The sequence below is a fragment of the Cornus florida genome, unplaced genomic scaffold (genome assembly GCF_030987335.1).
Source record: "Cornus florida cultivar Cherokee Brave unplaced genomic scaffold, ASM3098733v1 CherokeeBrave_3.0.0_Hap2_Chr11, whole genome shotgun sequence".
NCBI classification, from domain to species: Eukaryota; Viridiplantae; Streptophyta; class Magnoliopsida; order Cornales; family Cornaceae; genus Cornus; species Cornus florida.
The window spans coordinates 31,616,844-31,635,818 of NW_026775581.1; the positions used below are offsets into that span (position 1 = coordinate 31,616,844).

General features: G+C 36.3%; 1 protein-coding gene and 2 pseudogenes across 1 annotated transcript; 1 reads left to right on the top strand and 2 right to left on the bottom strand.

Moving 5' to 3' along the window:
• Positions 1-4,801: 4,801 nt before the first annotated feature.
• Positions 4,802-4,900, top strand: LOC132287461 (small nucleolar RNA R71; annotated as a pseudogene).
• Positions 4,901-10,363: 5,463 nt separating this feature from the next.
• On the bottom strand, positions 10,364-11,008 carry LOC132280930 (uncharacterized). The gene has a single exon (XM_059782681.1). It carries the CDS (start codon positions 11,006-11,008, stop codon positions 10,364-10,366), a length of 645 nt encoding a protein of 214 aa, XP_059638664.1.
• Positions 11,009-15,728: 4,720 nt separating this feature from the next.
• LOC132287421 (small nucleolar RNA R71) lies at positions 15,729-15,827 on the bottom strand (annotated as a pseudogene).
• Between the last annotated feature and the right edge of the window lie 3,148 nt (positions 15,828-18,975).

The following is an 18,975-nucleotide window of genomic DNA, read 5'->3' on the forward strand; positions in this document are numbered from 1 at the left end:
ACTCTAGATAAGCATAGGAATAGACACCCAGTGGCTGGTATAGAAGGTGTACAGGGTTGCTAGATAGTCGCCCCGCCTCTGAATCTTTTGTCCTGCCATGTATATGTTTCGGTAGAGCACCAAATCTGTAAACCACAGGTCATCCGGCAAGAATGTCCGAGTGGCAAAGGTCTCGCCACTGGCATGGTGACCTATGAGAAAAATCGCCATATCGGCATAAAAAGGCCTGTGGAGCTTAGGATAGGTCTCCTGAAGCTCTAGCGGGCACCGATGTGGACAGCGAGTCGAACGGGCCAGAGTATCCACTGTAATAGTGATCTCATGGCCATCGATAGAGGTGATGAGCTTGGCTTTAGTGTGCGGCGACGGTCGGAGGTTCTGGTAGAACAACCGTACCAGTCGCGGGTAGATCGGCTCTGTGACTGGGGCAAGAATAGCTGAGAGGCCCCGCTGAATGATGTCCTGATAGGCAGATCGAGTCAGCACCGATCTGGAGAAGAATGCGGTGTCGAATGCTGACTCATGCTCGATATTCATGTGTGCATATCTAGGCGCGAGCCTATCGCGCTATAGATGAGCTGGCTGAACAGGTGGAGCCAGCTGAGCTGGCTACTCAGCGCCTCCATGCGGTGGAGATGGTGATGGAGTGAATGCTGGACGAACTGGCGACTAGGGTGGAGTAGGGTGTAATGGCTCCTCTGTATGAGAGGGATGCGCAGTCTCCCCAGTCCACTGTCGGACTCTCCTCTGTGTGTGCTCGGGGCTAGGATCCCGGACATGAGATGGACCGGCGCCGTCGTTAAGTCTGCGGCTGGAGCCGTGACGGTGTCTACGTGCTACCGTCTTAACGCGAGCCATAGTTTGCAAATAGAAATTCAAGAGTTAGTGCCAACATATATAGAATATAAAGCACAATATAGAAACATGTATGTCAAATAAGATAAACAAAACAAAATATCGCATGATTCTATGCAAGTGGCAGAATATGAAACATGCTAAACAATGTAAGTATGAAATGCATCCAATGTGGAATATCACAGGCATTGGGCATATATAAGGTAGCATGAACAAAAGATAAGATGAATGGAGTGTGTATATGAGATCTGTGAAATTCGATTGATCAGAAAAAGAAATGAGATCGATTACAAAAGTTGGATCGATCGAAGGTTAAGTTGGATCGATCGCAAATATTCGATCGATCATAAATTTGTTCGATCGATCGAACAGTGCGACGATGAAACCTAACAGTCACAGATCTGTGACTTTTGAAGTATGGGGCCCACACGAGTGAGTTCGTGGGCCCTCCAACAACACAAATCAAGCCTAAATACACTTCAAACGTGGCCCAAACACCCAAATCTAACAAAATCTTCAAAATCTATGCACACATATACACACACACATATATATATAGACATGGATGCTAAAGCTTTGAGAATGGAAGATTCAACATAAGAGCAACATGATTACGACATTTGAAACAAGTATTGATGCATGAGAGTTCAAATCTAGGGAAGGATGTCTCGAATCTTACCTCAAGAGAGTGAGAGAATGGAGAATGAACTGAGAAGATCTGAGATGAAGAAGATGGAGATGAACTGAGATTCGAGATGCTTGGATCTCGCCGGAGGAGTTGCCGGAGCTAGGAGAGATGATTCGCAGTGAAGAGAGACGAGAGGCTAGGGTTTGGTGAATAAGATCGATCCAAATGATCGATCTTAAGACCCTTGGATCTATTTTTAAAAATATTTCCCGACTAGTTCGATCGATCGAAGATGAGTTGTGATTGATCGAACTTTGATGAACTCCTTTCAAAGTATTTTTTTTTTTTTTGAATTTAATTAATTAAAAACTAAATAAATTAAAATATTTTTGAATTTTTGAAAACTTGTTAAAAATTAAAACAAAATAAAATAAGAGTGAAAATAGAATAAAATAAAAATGAAAATATTTTTGGAATTTTGAAAAGTTGAAAAGTCAAACTAAAGTTAAAATAATGAAATGAAGATTTGTGATCAATCGAAACAAGAGTTTGATCGATAAGACAGAGAGAAAAAATATGCAGGTTTTTGGTTCAAAAATTTGACTAAGTGTTGGAACATGAGATCAATCGAACTGGAAAGTTGGATCGATCGAAGAACTTTCAGATCGATCTTGGAATGTTTCGAACGATCAGACAGAGAGCTGAAATATGTAGGTTTATGCAGGCTCAAAAATTTTCTAAGTGTTGAATCCTGAGATCGATCAAACTTGGAAGTTGGATAGATCAAAGGTCTCTTGATCGATCTTGGAGTTGGTTCGAACGATGGGACAGAGAGGTGATTTGGATGCAGGTTTCTGCAGGTCGAAAATTTTTCTAAATGTTGGAGTGCAATCCACAATTCGATTGATCGAACTCCAATGTGAGATCGATTGAACTTTGCCAAATGCTCAATTATGACATAAAAGCTTATGCAATCCTCACCAAAGTTCCTTTCAATGCATGTGAACCTAAAACAAGTATCTAGACTTTGCAAGAAACAAAATGAAAGATAGAAATGGGGAAGGAATGACACCCTACGAATGCCTTTGCTAGTCTTTAACGTCTCTAGCAAGACGTTGGGCTCTTTTAGCCGGGTCAAAGATCTTGTGATGCATCCCCTCCTTGTTGGGGTGATAAATGCTTTGAACTCCACTCAACAAATGGTCCTTTGAAGAACTTGTTGGATCAAGCTCAAAAGAAACTTTTGATCCTTTGTCTATGCAATTAAAACCTTTGGGCTTCCATGCCCTTTCAAAGCAAGAATTTGAAACAACACTTTGAGAATGCAAGGTTGAAGATGATCCTTTGGAAATTTTGGTTTTACACAAAAGCTCATTTCCTTGGCAAAGAAGATCATGACATTTTTCTACAACATTGACCTCTCCTTAATACTTGTCAAGTGAATTGGGTGTGGGATTAAAGATATTCAACTTTACCTTCATGTGGCCAAATGAAATCTTCATCACCCCTATTCTACAATTGATTTTGGCATTGGCGGTTGCCAAGAAAGGACGGCCAAGGATAACGGGAATTTGGCTCTAAAGATTGGAAACCGGTTCCGTGTCAATGATAACGAAATCAACCGGGAAGAAGAATTAATCAATCTTGATCAAAACATCATCAATGACACACCTAGGTTTCTTAATGGATTGGTCAGAAAGTTGCAAAACTACCGACGTCGGTTTCAATTCACCTAGGCCCAATTTAACATAAACCGAATATGGAAGAAGGTTAACACTTGCTCCTAAGTCAAGAAGTGCCCGATTAATGATATGATCACCAATGATGCATGATGTGGTGGGTGAACCGGGGTCCTTAAACTTTGGAAGAGTGTTATGTTGCAAAATTGAGCTTACTTGCTCAGTCAAAACCACTTTTCTTGGTGTTTGGCTCTTGTTCTTCCGTTTTTGGGTGCACAAGTCTTTCAAGAATTTGGCATAAGCCGGAATTTGCTTGATTGCATCCAATAGTGGAAGGTTAACTTTCACTTACCTAAATATTTCCATGATTTCATTGGTTTTTGCCTTTTGCTTGTCTTTTGAAATAGATCATTTTAAGGCATCCGGAAATGGAACCTTTGGTTCAAACACTTTTTCAGAATTTTCTTTAGAACTCTCTTTAACACAAGAAGTTTTCAAATCATTTTTCAATAAAACCTTTTCAACATCATTTTTCAAAACTTCTTTTCCAAACACATTTTTCAAAACTTTCTCATTTGCAAGATCATGTGTATGCAATGAAGGAGGAATGGGATGTGAAACGGGACGGGTGACAACTTGAGGTTCCACCAGTTCACTCTCTTCATTAGATATTTCAACTTGATTATCCACAACTCTACCACTCCGCAAGGTAATCACCGCATTAACATGTTCAATGGTATGCCCTTCCGATGAGGAATGGGTTTCCACAACACATTGTTGTTTAAGTGGGGCATTAATGGGCATTTTTCCCTTCTCTCTTACAGTAAGAGTGCTTACTATTTGACCTACTTGGGTTTCTAGCTTAGCAATGGATTGAGAGTGAGAATGAAGTAATTATGTGTTAGCCTCAAGAGTCCCCAAAGCATTTAAAACTTTTTCTTCAAAGGCGGGACTTCTAGTGTTTCCTTGGGAATAAGATTGGTTGGGAAAATGAGAATTAGCAAATTGATTCCCTTGTGATTGATAGGGTCTATAATCTTGGGATCCTTGGTTTTGAAGTGGAGGTGGAATGTATTTCCCTTGAAAACCGCCTTAGGAAGGGTTTAAGCCTTTTCCTTGGTTTTTCCAAGAGAAATTCAGATGATTCCTCCAACTTGGATTATAATGAGTACCATAAGGATTGTTCCCTTGGTTTACAAAAGCCGCATTGACTTATTCATTAGGTTCATTATGCACTTGTCCATGAGAACAATAAGAAGTAGAATGAAGAACACTAGAACAAGTCATACATGTTTCATTTGATGCACGATGAGAATGGTTAGGGAAGGAAGATACTTGGTTTGCCGAGTTTTGGTTAATCAAAAATTGATCAAACCTTTAAGACAAAGACTTCATTTCGGTGGCTATTTCATTTGAATATTTGACTTGATGTAAGCCTACACTCTTCCTACCATGTGAATTTATACCATTCTTGGATGATAGTGTTCTATGTAAAGAATTTTCACTCATGCTTTCATACAGACGCTACACGTCATCCTCATGCCTATCAATGTAAGAGCCACCCATGGAAGCATCAACCATACCCTTATGGTTGTCCGATAAGCTTTCAAAGAAGTATTGAACTAATTACCATTTGGGCATGTCATGATGTGGACACTTCCTAAGCAATTCATTGAAGCGTTCCCATGCCTCATGAAATGTTTCTCCATCCCCATGTGAAAATTCTCGAATTGAGGTCCTCATGGCATTGGTCTTAGAAATCGGATAGTACTTCTTCAAGAACTCTTGTTGCATTTCTGCCCAAGAAGTGATTGAAAAAGGCCTACGATTGTTAAACCAATACTTTGCCTTCTCTTTTAAGGTGAATGGAAAAAGTTTGAGTCTTAAAACCTCTTCCGGCATGTCCGTATATTTTACGGTGGAACGTACTTCAAGAAACTCATCCAAATGCTTGTAAGGTTCTTCACTAGGAAGTCCATGAAAGTTAGGAAGCATTTGAATAGTTTGTGCTTTAATTTCATAGTGATGTGCTCTAAATGATGGTAATTGAATGCATGTGGGTGCATTGTATTCATTAGGCACATAATGATCTCTTAAACCAAGAGGTGGATTAGCTACTTGAGGTGCAACATGAACACCTTGGTTTTGAATTCCTTGATTGTTGATGTGAGGTTGTGGAGCATACATTGGCCTTGGCATTCCATATGGAACTTGGCCTTGTTGTTGTGGTGGTTGGTGAATGAATGGCCTAGGCATGCCTAATGGTACTTGTATGTTCTCATTGTGCACATTGGGATGAAGGATACCTTGTTGGTCTATGTGACCAATGTCCTCAATATGGTCATCATTATGGTCATCCATTGAAAGATTGGCTCTATTTGAACTTCCTCTTCCCCTAGGATTTCTAATGATAAAATTCAAGATGCAATCAAGAGGGGCAAGAGTTGGTCTCAATGAAAGACGCCCATGCATGCACAATACAAAACACAACAAACACAAAGAATGACAAACACTATGCCTTCACAACAATGCAATTAAACTTCTTCCACAAACATTAAATTCATACTCCCGTACTTTAACTCAATGATGCAACACAATAAAAAATAAGCCTCCACGCGGACCGACGATTTAACTAAAGGATTGAGTAAAGAAAATCTCACAAAGGTCCTTTAGCACTTTAACTCCAAATTTTAAAGCTTAGCTTAGCTATTTTTTTTTTTTTTTTTTTTTTTTTTTTAAGTTTTTAGCATTTTTCCTTTCTTTGCTTGCTTGAATTGAATGCTCAATGGCTCATTTGCTTGCTTCCTCTCCAACAATGCACCTAGTTAAGTAAGAACAACACAATAAGTAACCAAAAAGAAAAATAAAAATAAAGTAAAAACACGATCAAAAGAGTACTAATCCTAATCAATTCCACAAATCCAACGTTGCCAAATCTAATCAACAAATCCCCGGCAACGGCGCCAAAATTTGATGGATTGATAAAGCTATTCCTACATGCCAAAATAATGTAGTGGATGTGCGGTTCAAGGAAAGCCTTTTTGGGTCAAGTTTAAAATTATAAAAACCACTACCAAGACTACTACTAACGTAGCAAGAGTGAGTAGGGATCGTCCCAAGGGATTGTGGGGATTGAGCAATGTCGGAGTTGATTGTGGAATCACAATTAGGGCTAGTAGGTCGAGTGATCAAACAATTGGTTGGTTGGTTGATTAAAGAACAACTAAATTAAACTAAGTAATAGCAAAAGAGTGCAATTAAGAGTAAGTAAGAAAGAGAAGAGTCTTGGGGTTTAGAGACCACCACCAAGCAATGCATTTCTATATTATTGGTGTGTATGTATTTGGTTGATTCAACAAGCAAGGATGACTATTTAAGCATGTATTGTCTAAACATCATGTGAAAGGCACAATATATCTAAGCAATGAAGCATATATTGTCTAAACAACATGTGAAAGGCACAATAAATCGAAACAAGTCATTAATCCTTTCATTAGGCTCACAATCCAAATACAACACAAGATTAGAGATATATGCTAATTGCATTCAAAAGCTTGGATCATCAAACAACAAGCATAAATTGTCCTCCCATTTAACACTACACTACATCTACACTACCAGCATAAAAATAAACTAGGGGAGAGGCACAATCCATCAAGAGATAAACATGAACCATCAAGAGAATCACAAAAGCATTCTTTTAAGCACAATGTTTTGACAATCTCTAAATCTATGGCGTCAATACACATAGACATGCATCAATAATACAAAATCTAGAGACAAGAACATGAACATCAATTCTAGCATATATAGACATATGGATAGAATGAAATGATCAATTGGAAGCATTAAACCACATAAATCATTGATTAAACAAGATTTATATATATTAAAGTGTCAAAACATTAATTACAAAACTAATCCCTCAATAATACACAAGATTAAGATATAAAAAGCATGCTTGGGGCCAACTCTAACCCCAAGAGGATGTCTAGCCACTCATAGTAAGGATGCTCCAACCCTCAAGGGCTAACTCCATGGAAGAGGTTTGCTCCTTGTTGATGAAGATCTCCAATGGTGTCTCTAGCCTTATCCTCCTCTAAACTTCCTCTCCAAGAGATGATATGAAAAATAAAATTGGCTCTCTTGAAAAAACAATCCTTATCCTTATATAGGTAGGTCAAAATGACACCCAAAATGAGCTGGGGTTGTGCACACAATATTCCCTAATGATTGGATAAAGGACAACTTTCAATGAGATGGGATTTTAACTTTTTCGCACTGGAGGAAGTGAGATCGATCGAAAGTAAGTGAGATCGATCGAACTTAGGCTGGATCGATCCAACTAGCTGAGCTTTTTGGAAAAAGACAAATCCGAGATATTTATAGGAGATATTTATTTGAAAAGGACAAAAGTGGTTAGTGGGTGGTACAGTTGTGAATAGGATCAATCATTTGAATAAGGACAAAAGTGTTCGATCGATCGAAGAATGATGTTGGATCGATCGAACTTTTGGACTTAAGTGCTTTGGGTCAAGGCTTGGATCTATCTTGAAGTGCTGAGATCGATCAATGTTCGATCGATCGAACCTTGGACTTGGATCGATCGAACTTGCTGCTTTGCTTTATTTTGCTTCTTTCTTTCTCCACTTTATTCCTTTCTTTGTTTAATCTCAGAATTGCTTCAATTAAGCTCTTATTTGGCTGAGTTAGCTTATTTCCGGGATAAGTGCCTGAAAATGGAAATAATACGAAATCAATCTAAAACAGTAAAGTAAGATAGATAAAGGTACTAGAATGCCTAAGCTTAAGGGATATAAATACGCACTTTTCAGTGCTCATCATGTACCTATTTAGTAGTTGTGAACTTTAAATTTGTGCTGGATGTCTTTTAAATGAAACGTTATTCTTACTTAATAGTAGGAAATGATACTATGCCATGGTTTTTACATTTGACTTATGTTATACATGTAGTAATTTGTAATGAATATGGGATATATTGCTTTGTGTAGTGGAGATGTTACTAATGATGTACCTATTTGGAAGCTATGAACTTTTTATTTTATTATATATATATTTTTTGTGCTGGATGTCTTTTGAATTAAATGTGACTCTTGCTTAACATATGAGATGATACCATGCTCTGATTTTTAATATATTACATATCATTTAACTAAATTTCATTAATATTGAGTCCAAAACTATTCTGAATACAAATATTTCCGCATAGTCGCATAACACGCAAATTAACATTACATCACCTAAAGTTTACCTAAACCAATTAGAGATACGAGAAAAGCTAAAACACTCATAAAAAGTGTTACGCTAGCTAGTAGCTTCATAAATTCATGTGTTGCTTCAATTACTCTTACACTTGATGCAAGCTGTCCAATATCAGATTTAATTTTATCAACGTCTTCCACTAAATTATTGTACCCTGTCATTCCTTCATCCAATGTTAGATGGTGTGGTCGAGTTACCGTTTTAATGATATTGGATGAAATGGGGTAGCACCACTCCCAAAAATCGCATACTTTTTGTGGATGATGACATACATAATAGTGCTTCCCTATGTTTTTTCCTTTCTCTGAAATTCTAGCGTCTGCTTTTTCCCCACACCCACAATATTTAATTGCATACCTTTGGCCTCTAAACTCAGCAGTCTCTGTGACATAAGAAGTTACCTGGAAAGGTATTCAAATGCATAGTGAAAAAATATGCTCCCTCTGTCCCAAACTATATGTCCATCTTTCCTTTTTGGGATGTCCCAAAATACATGTCCCTTTCCAAAAATAAATGTACTATTTTTCATCACATTCCCAAACTACCCCTTTTCCATTTACTTGATTAAAGACAGTAAATTTTCAAAAGAAAAATAAATGATGTCATGCCCCCACTGTATACATGTCATCACACATCACACATCACACAAATAATTATTCAAAATTGCTGCCACATTCTACCATGAAAAAAAGTTTAGCACCTTAACTTTCGAAAAAAAGTTTAGCACCTGGCAAAAGTAAGAAAAAATAAATATAAATATAAATATATGATCCTCCTTAAAACACACAACAACAACACTAATGTGAAAATTGATAAAAAGGCCAAAAAAAAAAAAAAAATCACACAATAGCAAACTAAAGATCAAAATGTTTAGCAATTGATTAGCAAAATAATAATATAAATTCAACACAATATACTTTATTAAAAAAAGCAAAGAAAAAAAAATTAAATCACACAACAATAAAATTACGATCAAAATGTCACCTAATTAGCAACAAAAAAAAAAAAAGAAGCAATTCTTGATAAAAAGGCAAAATAATAATAATAATAATAATAATAATAATAATAATAATAATAATAATAATAATAAAAGATTAAATAACACAAAAGCAAAATTATGATCAAAATATTTTACCTGATTAGCAAAAAAATAAAAAATTTAAATCACACACCAAAGTCTCATTTTTCTCTTTTCTTCGCTTGATCGAGAACTCCCTGTTGTACATATCTTACTGCCCATAAGATTTGGATTCAACCATATTGTTATTTAACACCAACCAAACGCTCTATTCTTGAACAAAAAAGACTCCATATTGATGGGTGTTTGATAGTTTGCTCAGTACCAGCTTGTTAAATTACAAACAATAACACCTGACTAGCAAAAAGGCAAAAATAAAAAATAAAAAATCACACTACAACAATACTTGATGATCAAAACATTAAGTACCAGATTAACCAAAACAACCACACAACTGCAAATTTGATTACCAAAAAGTGCTTGATGGTCTTTTGTACAGTACAGGAACATAACTTATGAACATAGTCCAAAATAAGAGCATTATCTTAGCTTCCCTTCATTAGGACTGATCTATATATATTGACAAAATAACAGAGCAAAATAGAGCATTGTTTTCCTGATGTATATTTCCTTGGCTTCTTCAACTATACAGGCATCTTCATTGGGACAAAATCACTTAGCAAAACACCACCCTCTTTATAATCTATTTGTCATTAGCTTCTTCAACTATAGGTGTATCATCACTTGACAAATCACATAGCCAACCAGAGCACCTGTAAATATAAGTCAACATGGCAAAATGAATGATAAAACAAACTAAGAAGGAAAACTTACTGCTATGATAAATTTTATATAGAACGTTGTAGAAAGATGGACTCACCTTGGTTTTCAAAAGTGTACTCATTGTTGTAGATGGAGAAGAATTTTCTCAAAGGCTTCAGGATCACAATGCAACTGAGAAGGAAGATTACCATTTCTCTTTAATTGATCTTTTCCCATGCATGGTAGTTTGTAATTGTTTCCTCTGTAAACCTTCATAGTCTCAATCATGCATTCTTGCAATGTTAAGAAAACATAATTGAGGCTTTCCGTTGCTAATTTATTGAAAGATTTTTCTACCGCATCAATCAACTCATCAATTGTAGTGGGAGCTTGTTGGTGTTGTAAGGATTGAATTGCCCGAAAACATCCAAGATCTAAAACATTCATATCAGGGCTATTCAAAGGTTGAAAACACAAACGAATATTAAACCCATCCTTAGATGCAGCTTCTAAAAATTCTGAATCATGTGGATCAATGTGTGGTCTTGCATTGTCTTGTTGAGTGAATACTGTCTCTGTCATACAAATATATGCCCATCTTGTTCGAATTGCTGGTAAGACTTTTTCAATTAAGCATAATCGAATGACATCTTTAGTTACCGATAAGATCGGCTTCATCTCCAATGTTTCAGCCATACGATTCTTGTTATTTCGTTTAGCAGTCTCCTTGTATGTAAATGAAAATATTCCAATCTTCACACTAAACTCCTCATTCTGATGCATATCAAATCGCAGTTAAGCAACTGCTGCTAGAAACATAACTTTGGTGATGAATCTTTTGCTTCTATAGGTACGTAATGGTTCAACTTCTTCAAGGAGAAGATAATATTTCTCTGCTTTTTTAGACATGAAAAACCATTTTTCATCAATATGCACATAGTTATACATATTACAAAAAAGTGGTCTGCTGGCAAGAATATGTGACTCAAGCATTGAAAAATATCCTATTCTCATCAGTGAGATAAGGCTTTACTGCATTTGAATGTCGTCTAATTACACTTTCTTGAATTCGCCGATGAAATGTCGATTTAGCAACTTCCATAGCCACCGATAATGAACGAATGTTCATACGCCGACGAAGAGGAATTTCTGAGATTTTAGTGAGGTTAATTTGTAACCATTTGTGACCATATCTTCTTGCTCTTCTATCGGACACATCAATTGCGAGACCATTTGAAAAACATGCTACTAATTGCTTCCAAATTCGGCTAATTGTTTTGACGCTTACAGAGAATAATTCAGCCGTGTAATTTATTGAACCCTTTTTTAGTGAACCATTTTCACTTTGCCTCAGCAAAGTTTCCACAATAGCTTGACGATCCTGGTTGGTTAAATGATTTTTTCATTTTCGTTGGTCGGAACATGCCTCTGGCAAGACTTCCATTTAAAACTGGAAACCTTGGAGTGGTAGAGAAGTACTGTAACAGAATAGATAAGTATTGCAGAGTTTGTGGGATTCTGATATGTTAAGGGCCCGTTTGCATCACGATATCAAATAGGCGTTATGGTTTGGTATGATGTGAAAGCAACCGTTTTGGTATTGGTGTGTTTTTAGTAGAAATTGGAACCATGTTTGGTAATGACTGTTTTGTTTTTGATAATTGGATATCAAAAACATGAAAACGCGTTTGGTAATGTCATGCGTTTTAAGGAATCCGAAAACAAAACATGTTTGGGAAGTACATTTTGTTATCAAAAATTCTGAATCAATAATAGGATACCTATTTGGTAAAGACTGTTTTGTTTTTGTTTTGAATAATTAAATATATATGAATACAATTATAAGTTTATATGTAATAGTCCATTTTTTTTATGATTTGAGATAATTTGTTAAAATTAACAAAAAAAAAAAAATTCTCCACTAAGAGTTGGGAATTTTTTTTTTTTATAATAAATTTACATGTATAAATAAGATCGTGTGGGATCTTTATGAGGCACAAATATGATTAGTGGCTACCAAATTATAATTCTAACTTTGTAATAATCTTTCAATGAGAGGAGATCTTTGCAGTCCATGATTAATGGCAAGATACAGTTGTGTCCTAGACTAGCCTTTTTATCTTATGGTAGAATTAAGGTTGGGTAGTTGAACCTTCAGCCATATTGATTTCAAGTTAGTTGAACTGTGACAAAGGCAGTGCAGTTCAAAATCACCCCACATGGTGAACCATAAATTATATCAACTGGTTAATTTGAGGTCATGGAAATTATTTTATCTAAAAAGAATTCAGAATTCTATTTTTTTTATAAAAAAACCAATAGTATACAATTAGATAGAGAAACTGATGAAGAGAAATCAATTACAGTGATGAGCCCTGAAAAGTGCGTATTTAAACCCCTTAAGCTTAGGTATTCTAGAACCTTTATCTGTCTTATTTTTCCGTTTTGTATTAATTTCGTGTTATTTCCATTTTCAGGTACTTATTCCCAAAATAAGCTAACTCAGCCAAATAAGAGCATAATTGAAGCAATTCTGGGATGAATCAAAGAAAGGAGCAAAGTAATGTAAAAGGAAGCAAAAGGTGGAATTTCAGCAACTTCGATCGATCTCAAGAAAAGTTCAATCGATCCAACTTTCATCGATCTCAGCACTTCAAGATAGATCTAGAACATGATGTCATTTTCAGAGATCCCAAAAGTTCGATCGATCGAACATCATTCTCTGATCGATTGAACTTTCTTGTCCTTATCCGTATGCCAGATCTTATCCAGCTGTACCACCCTACCAACCACTTTTGTCCTTTTCCCAAAAATATCTTCAAAATATCTCAGATTTGTTTTTATCCAAAAAAGCGCTGCCATTGAAGATCGATCCAGCTTCAATTCGATAGATCTCAGCCATGCTCGATCGATCTCACCACAAGTTCGATCGATCTAACTTTCCAAATCCCAAGAAAATTCTAAATTCTAGCTCATTAAAAGTTGTCTCATATCCAATCATTAGAGGATTATTGGTGTACGAGCCCAGCTCATTTGGGGTGATTTTTGACCTACCTATATAAGGAATATGAGCCACTTTTTGAGAGAATTTTTGGAGACTTTATACTTTTATACTTAGAGAGGAAGCAAAGGAGAGGAGGAGGCTAGAGACGCCATTGGAGGCTTTTCATCAACCAAGGAGCAGATTTCTTCCATGGAGCTTGCCCTTAAGGGTTGGAAGACATCATCTATGAGTGGCTAGACATCCTATTGGGGCTAGAGTTAGCCCGAAGCATGCTTTCTACTTCTTGATTTATGTATTTTTGAGGGGATTTGTATTATGATACATGCTTTGACACTTTTATATATATAGATCTTGTTTATTCAATGATTTTTATGGTTTAATGCTTCCAATTGATCATTTCATTCTATCCATATGTTTATGTATGCTAAAATAGATGTTTATGTGCTTGTCTCTATTTCTTGTGTTGTTGATCCATGTCTATATGTATTAATGCTATAAATCTAGAGATTGTCAAGACATAGTGCTTAATGGAATGTTCTTATGGTTTATTTGAAGGTTCATACTCATTTCTTGATGGATTGTATCTCTCCCTTAGTTTAATTAGTTTAATTTCATGTCATTAGCTTAATTGTAGTGTAGTTGTAGTTTAGATGTTAAATGGGAGGACAATCCATACTTGTTGTTGATGTTCCATACTTATGAAAGCAAGTAACATATATCTCTAACCTTGTGATGTGTTTGGTTGTGAGCTTGAAGGGATTAATGGCTTAATTTAATATGTTGTGTTATCCACCATGTTGCTTAGACAATATATGCTTAATTTGTCATCCATGCTTATTGAAACAACCACACACACACACTTTGTTGCAATACATGTTTTTCCCCTCATTAATTATTCATTAAGGGTGTAGAAAAGCTATACTTAGTGGTGATCTCTAAACCTTAAGATTTCTCTCTTATTTTCTCTCATCTATATTTAATTGCCTACTTTAGTTTAATTTGCATCTAGTGTAATTCAATCACCAACCACTATTTTGATCACTCGACCTACTAACCCTAATCTTGATTCCTCAACCTAGTACGACCCTTAATCCCTTAGGACGATCCCTACTTGCCCTAGCTATATTTTTAGTGAAAGGTAGTAGTGGCAATTTCTAAATGTAATATTGGCCACATTCTTCATAGCTCTACACCGCTATCTCTTTTAGCGGTGTGCACAAACCGTGTGGATTCGGGAGTGACGACCCGGATTTACACCAAGTTTTTGGCACCGTTGCCGGGGATTGATTGGTTGGCAACGTCGTATTTGTGGAATCAATTAGGAAATAGTACTCTTTTGATCGTGTCTCTATTTTGTTTTTTATTTTTCTTTTTGTTACTCATTGTGTTTGCTCTTGTTTGACTAGGAGTATTAAGCTAGGAAGCAAGCAAAGGAGCATTCAAGCAAAGGGGCTAAGCAAGCAAGGAAAAAGGCTAAAATCATAAATAAAAAAAATTGCTAAGCTAAAAGCTGAAAATTGGAGTTGAAGTGCTAAAGGACCTTTGTGAGCTTTTCCTTACTCAACCCTTAGTTAAATCGTCGGCCCACGTGGAGGCTTGTATTTCAATTCTTAGATAAATCATGAGCCCGCGTGGAGGCATTTTACTTTTTTTTTTTTGCATATTTTTGAAAGCATGGAAGTATAGGAACATTATTTGTGGAGGAAGTTTGTTAATCGATTTGTTGTGAAGGTGAAGTGTTTGTTCATTGCTTATTGCTTGTTGTGTTGCATTGTGCATGCATGGTCGTAGATCATTGAGACCCATTCTTATCCCTTTAAATTTTCATATTGAATCCGTTGTTCGAAACCCTAGAGGAAGAGGAAGTTCTAGTTAATCCATTTCTACAATGGAAGTACACAATGAGGACTATATGGAGGACCTTGGTTACATAGACCAATAAGGTATCCTCCACCCCAATGTGCATCATGATAACATGCAAGTACCATTAGGCATGCAAAGGCTATTTGTTCATCCACCACCACAACAAGGCCAAGTCCTATTGGGAATGCCAAGGCCAATCTATGCTCCACCACCTCCCATCATTCAAGGTAATCAAGGTGCCCATGTTGCACCTCCAATTGCTAATCCACCTCTTGCTTTAAGAGATCACTATGTGCCTAATGAATATAATGCACCCACATGCATTCAATTGCCACCATTTAAAGCACACCACTATGAGATCAAACCACAAACCATTCAAATGCTTCCTAACTATCATGGACTTCCAAGTGAAGAACCTTACAAGCATTTGGATGAGTTTCATGAAGTATGTTCCATCGTGAAATATACGGACATGCCGGAAGAGGTCTTAAGGCTTAAACTTTTTCCATTCACCCTTAAAGACAAGAAAAAATATTGGTTTAATAATCTTAGGCCTTTTTCAATAACTTCTTGGGTAGAAGTGCAACAAGAGTCCTTGAAGAAGTACTATCCGATTTCTAAGACCAATGCCATGAGGACTTCAATTAGGAAATTTTCACATGGGGATGGGGAAACATTTCATAAGGCATGGGAACGCTTTAATGAATTGCTTAGGAAGTGTCCACATCATGACATGCCCAAATGGCAATTAGTTCAATATTTCTTTGAAAGCTTATCGGATAATTACTAGGGCATGGTTGATGCTTCCATGGGTGGCTCTTACATTGATAGGCATGAGGATGACGTGTGGCATCTTTATGAGAGCATGAGTGAAAATTCTTTGCATCGTACTTTATCTTCGAAGAATGGTAGAAATTCTAGTGGTAGGAAGAGTGTCGGCTTACATCAAGTCGACCACTCCAATGAAATTGCCGCCGAGATGAAGTCATTATCTTAAAGGTTTGATCAATTTTTGATCAACCAAAACTCGGCGAATCAAGTATCTTCCTTCCCTAACCATTCTCATCATGCATCTAATGAGACACGTATGACTTGTTCAAGTGTTTTACATTTTACTTCCAATTGTTCACATTGACATGTGCAAGGTGAGCATCATGAACAAGTAAATGCAACATTTATGAATCAAAGGAACAATCCTTAAGGCAATCACTACAATCCTAGTTGGAGGAATCACCCGAATTTCTCTTGAAAAAACCAAGGGGAAGGCTCAAACCCTCCCCAAGGCGGTTTTCAAGAAAAGTATATTTCACCTCCACTACAAAGCCAAGGTTCCCAAGATTTTAGATCGTTATACCAGTCACAAAGAAACCAATTCTCTAATTCTCATTTTCCTAATCAACCATCATATTCCCAAGGAAATGTTAGAAGTCCCGCTTTTGAAGAAAAAGTTTTGACCGCTTTGGGCACTCTAGAGGCAAACACACAATTATTTCATTCTCACTCTCAATCTATTGCAAAGCTAAAAACCCAAGTAGGGCAAATAGCTAGTACTTTAAATGCAAGAGAGAAAGGGAAAATGCCTTTAAATGCCCCACTTAAGCAATAATGTGTTATGGAGACTCATTCCTCATCGGAAGGTCACACAATAGAGCATGTCAATGCGGTAACTACCTTGAGAAGTGGGAAGATTATGGACAACTAAGTAGGTATGTCCAATGAAGAGAGTGAACCGGTGCAACCAAAAGTTGACACCCGTCCCGTTTCAGATCATATTCCTCCTTCATTGCATATGCATGATCTTTCAAATGAGAATGTGTTGAAAAGTGATTTGAAAAGCAATTTTGAAAAGAAAGATTTGCAAAATGATTTGAAAATTTCTTGTGTTGAAGAGACTTCAAAGAAAATTTCTGAAAAGGTTTTTGAGCCAAGAGCTTCATTCCCGGATGCCTTAAAAGGATCCATTTCAAATGACAAGCAAAAGGCCAAAGTAAATGAAATTATGGAAGTGTTTAGGCAAGTGAAAGTCAATCTTCCACTTTTGGATGCAATCAAGTAAATTCCGGCTTATGCCAAATTCTTGAAAGACTTGTGCACCCAAAAGAGGAAGAACAAAAGCCAAACACCTAGAAAAGTTGTCTTAACCAAGCAAGTAAGCTCAATATTGCAGCATAGCACTCTTCCAAAGTTTAAAGACCCCGGTTCACCTACTACTTCATGCATCATTGGTGATCATATCATTAATTGGGCTCTTCTTGACCTAGGAGCAAGTGTTAATCTTCTTCTATACTCGGTATTTGTCAAATTAGGCTTAGGAGACTTGAAACCGACGTCAGTAGTTTTACAACTTGCCCACCGATCCATCAAAAAGCCTAGGGGTATCATTGAGGATTTCTTGATTAAGATTGATAAATTCTTCTTTCCCGTTGATTTCGTTGTCATTGACACGGAACCGGTCCCAAATCCTAAGAGCCAAATTCTCGTTATCATTGGCTGTCCTTTCTTGGCAACCGCGAATGCCAACATTAATTGTAGGACAGGGATAATGAAGATTTCATTTGGCCACATGAAGGTGAAGTTGAATATTTTTAATTCAATCCCCAACTCATTTGACAAGCATGAAAAAGTGAATATTGTGGAGAAATGTCATGACCTTAAAAGTGAAGGAATTGAGTTTTTGTGTGAGACCAAAGTTTCAAAAAGTCCATCTTCAACCCTGCATTCAAAAAAAATTGTTTCAAAATCTTGTTTTGAAAGGGCGTGGAAGCCCAAAGATTGTTTTGACCAAGGACCGGAAACTTTTTTTGAGCTTAATCCAACAAGTTCCTTAAAGAACCATTTGTTGGGTGGGGTTCAAAGCACTTATCACCCCTTGAGGAGAGGATGCACTATAAGATGTTTGATCCGGGCTAAAAGAGCCTAACGTGTTGCTAGAGACTTTAAATATTAGCAAGACATTTCATAAGGTGTCAAAACCCTATTCCTCTCTCATTTCTATCTTTAATTTCATTTCTTGTGAAGTCTAGATATTGGCTTTGGGTTCATATGCATTGCTAGGAACTATGATTAGGATTGCATGCACTTTTATGTTGAAATTGAGTATTTTGCATAAGTTCGATCGATCTCAAAATGAGTTCGATCGATCGAACTTCCCACCTGCATCAAACCTACATCCAAATCACTCTCTGTCCAATGGTTCGAACAAAACCTGCATATTTCAGCTCTCTGTCCCATCGTTCGAACTTGTTCCTAGATTGATCTAAACTTCTTCGATCGATCCAACTTCATCTTGGATCGATCTGCAGTTCTAACACTTAGAAAAATTTCCAACCTGCATCCAAAAGCCTCTCTGTCTCATCGATCGAACATTTCTTCAATTCTATACATTCTCGATCGATCGAAAGTATTCTGTGATCGATCTTGGGGAGATCGATCTTTGTTCTTTCTTTTTCAATTTTGACTTTGTTTTAAATTTCAAAAATTCCAAAAAATATATATTTTATTATTTAATTTTTATTGTCATTTTTATTTTTATTTTTCAAAAAAAGAAAAAAAAATATAATAATAATAATAAATAAATAAAAATTATTCTTTGCATTCTTTATTTCCTTGCATTTTTATTTCTTGCATTTTTATATACTTGCATTTTTATTTTTGTTTGTGTACATATTTGTCTTGTCTAAAAAAAAAAAAAAGAAAAAAAAATTTAAAAAAATATATATATAATAATAAAAAAAAAAAAAGGTTTTTCAAAGTAGCATTTCGTCTTGCTAGAGACGTTAAACTTAGCACCCATATGACACATTGTATCTTTTATCTCTTGAATCATATATGTTTGTGTTCATTCTTATTTCTTTATTTTTCTTGCATTTTGTTTCATTGCACA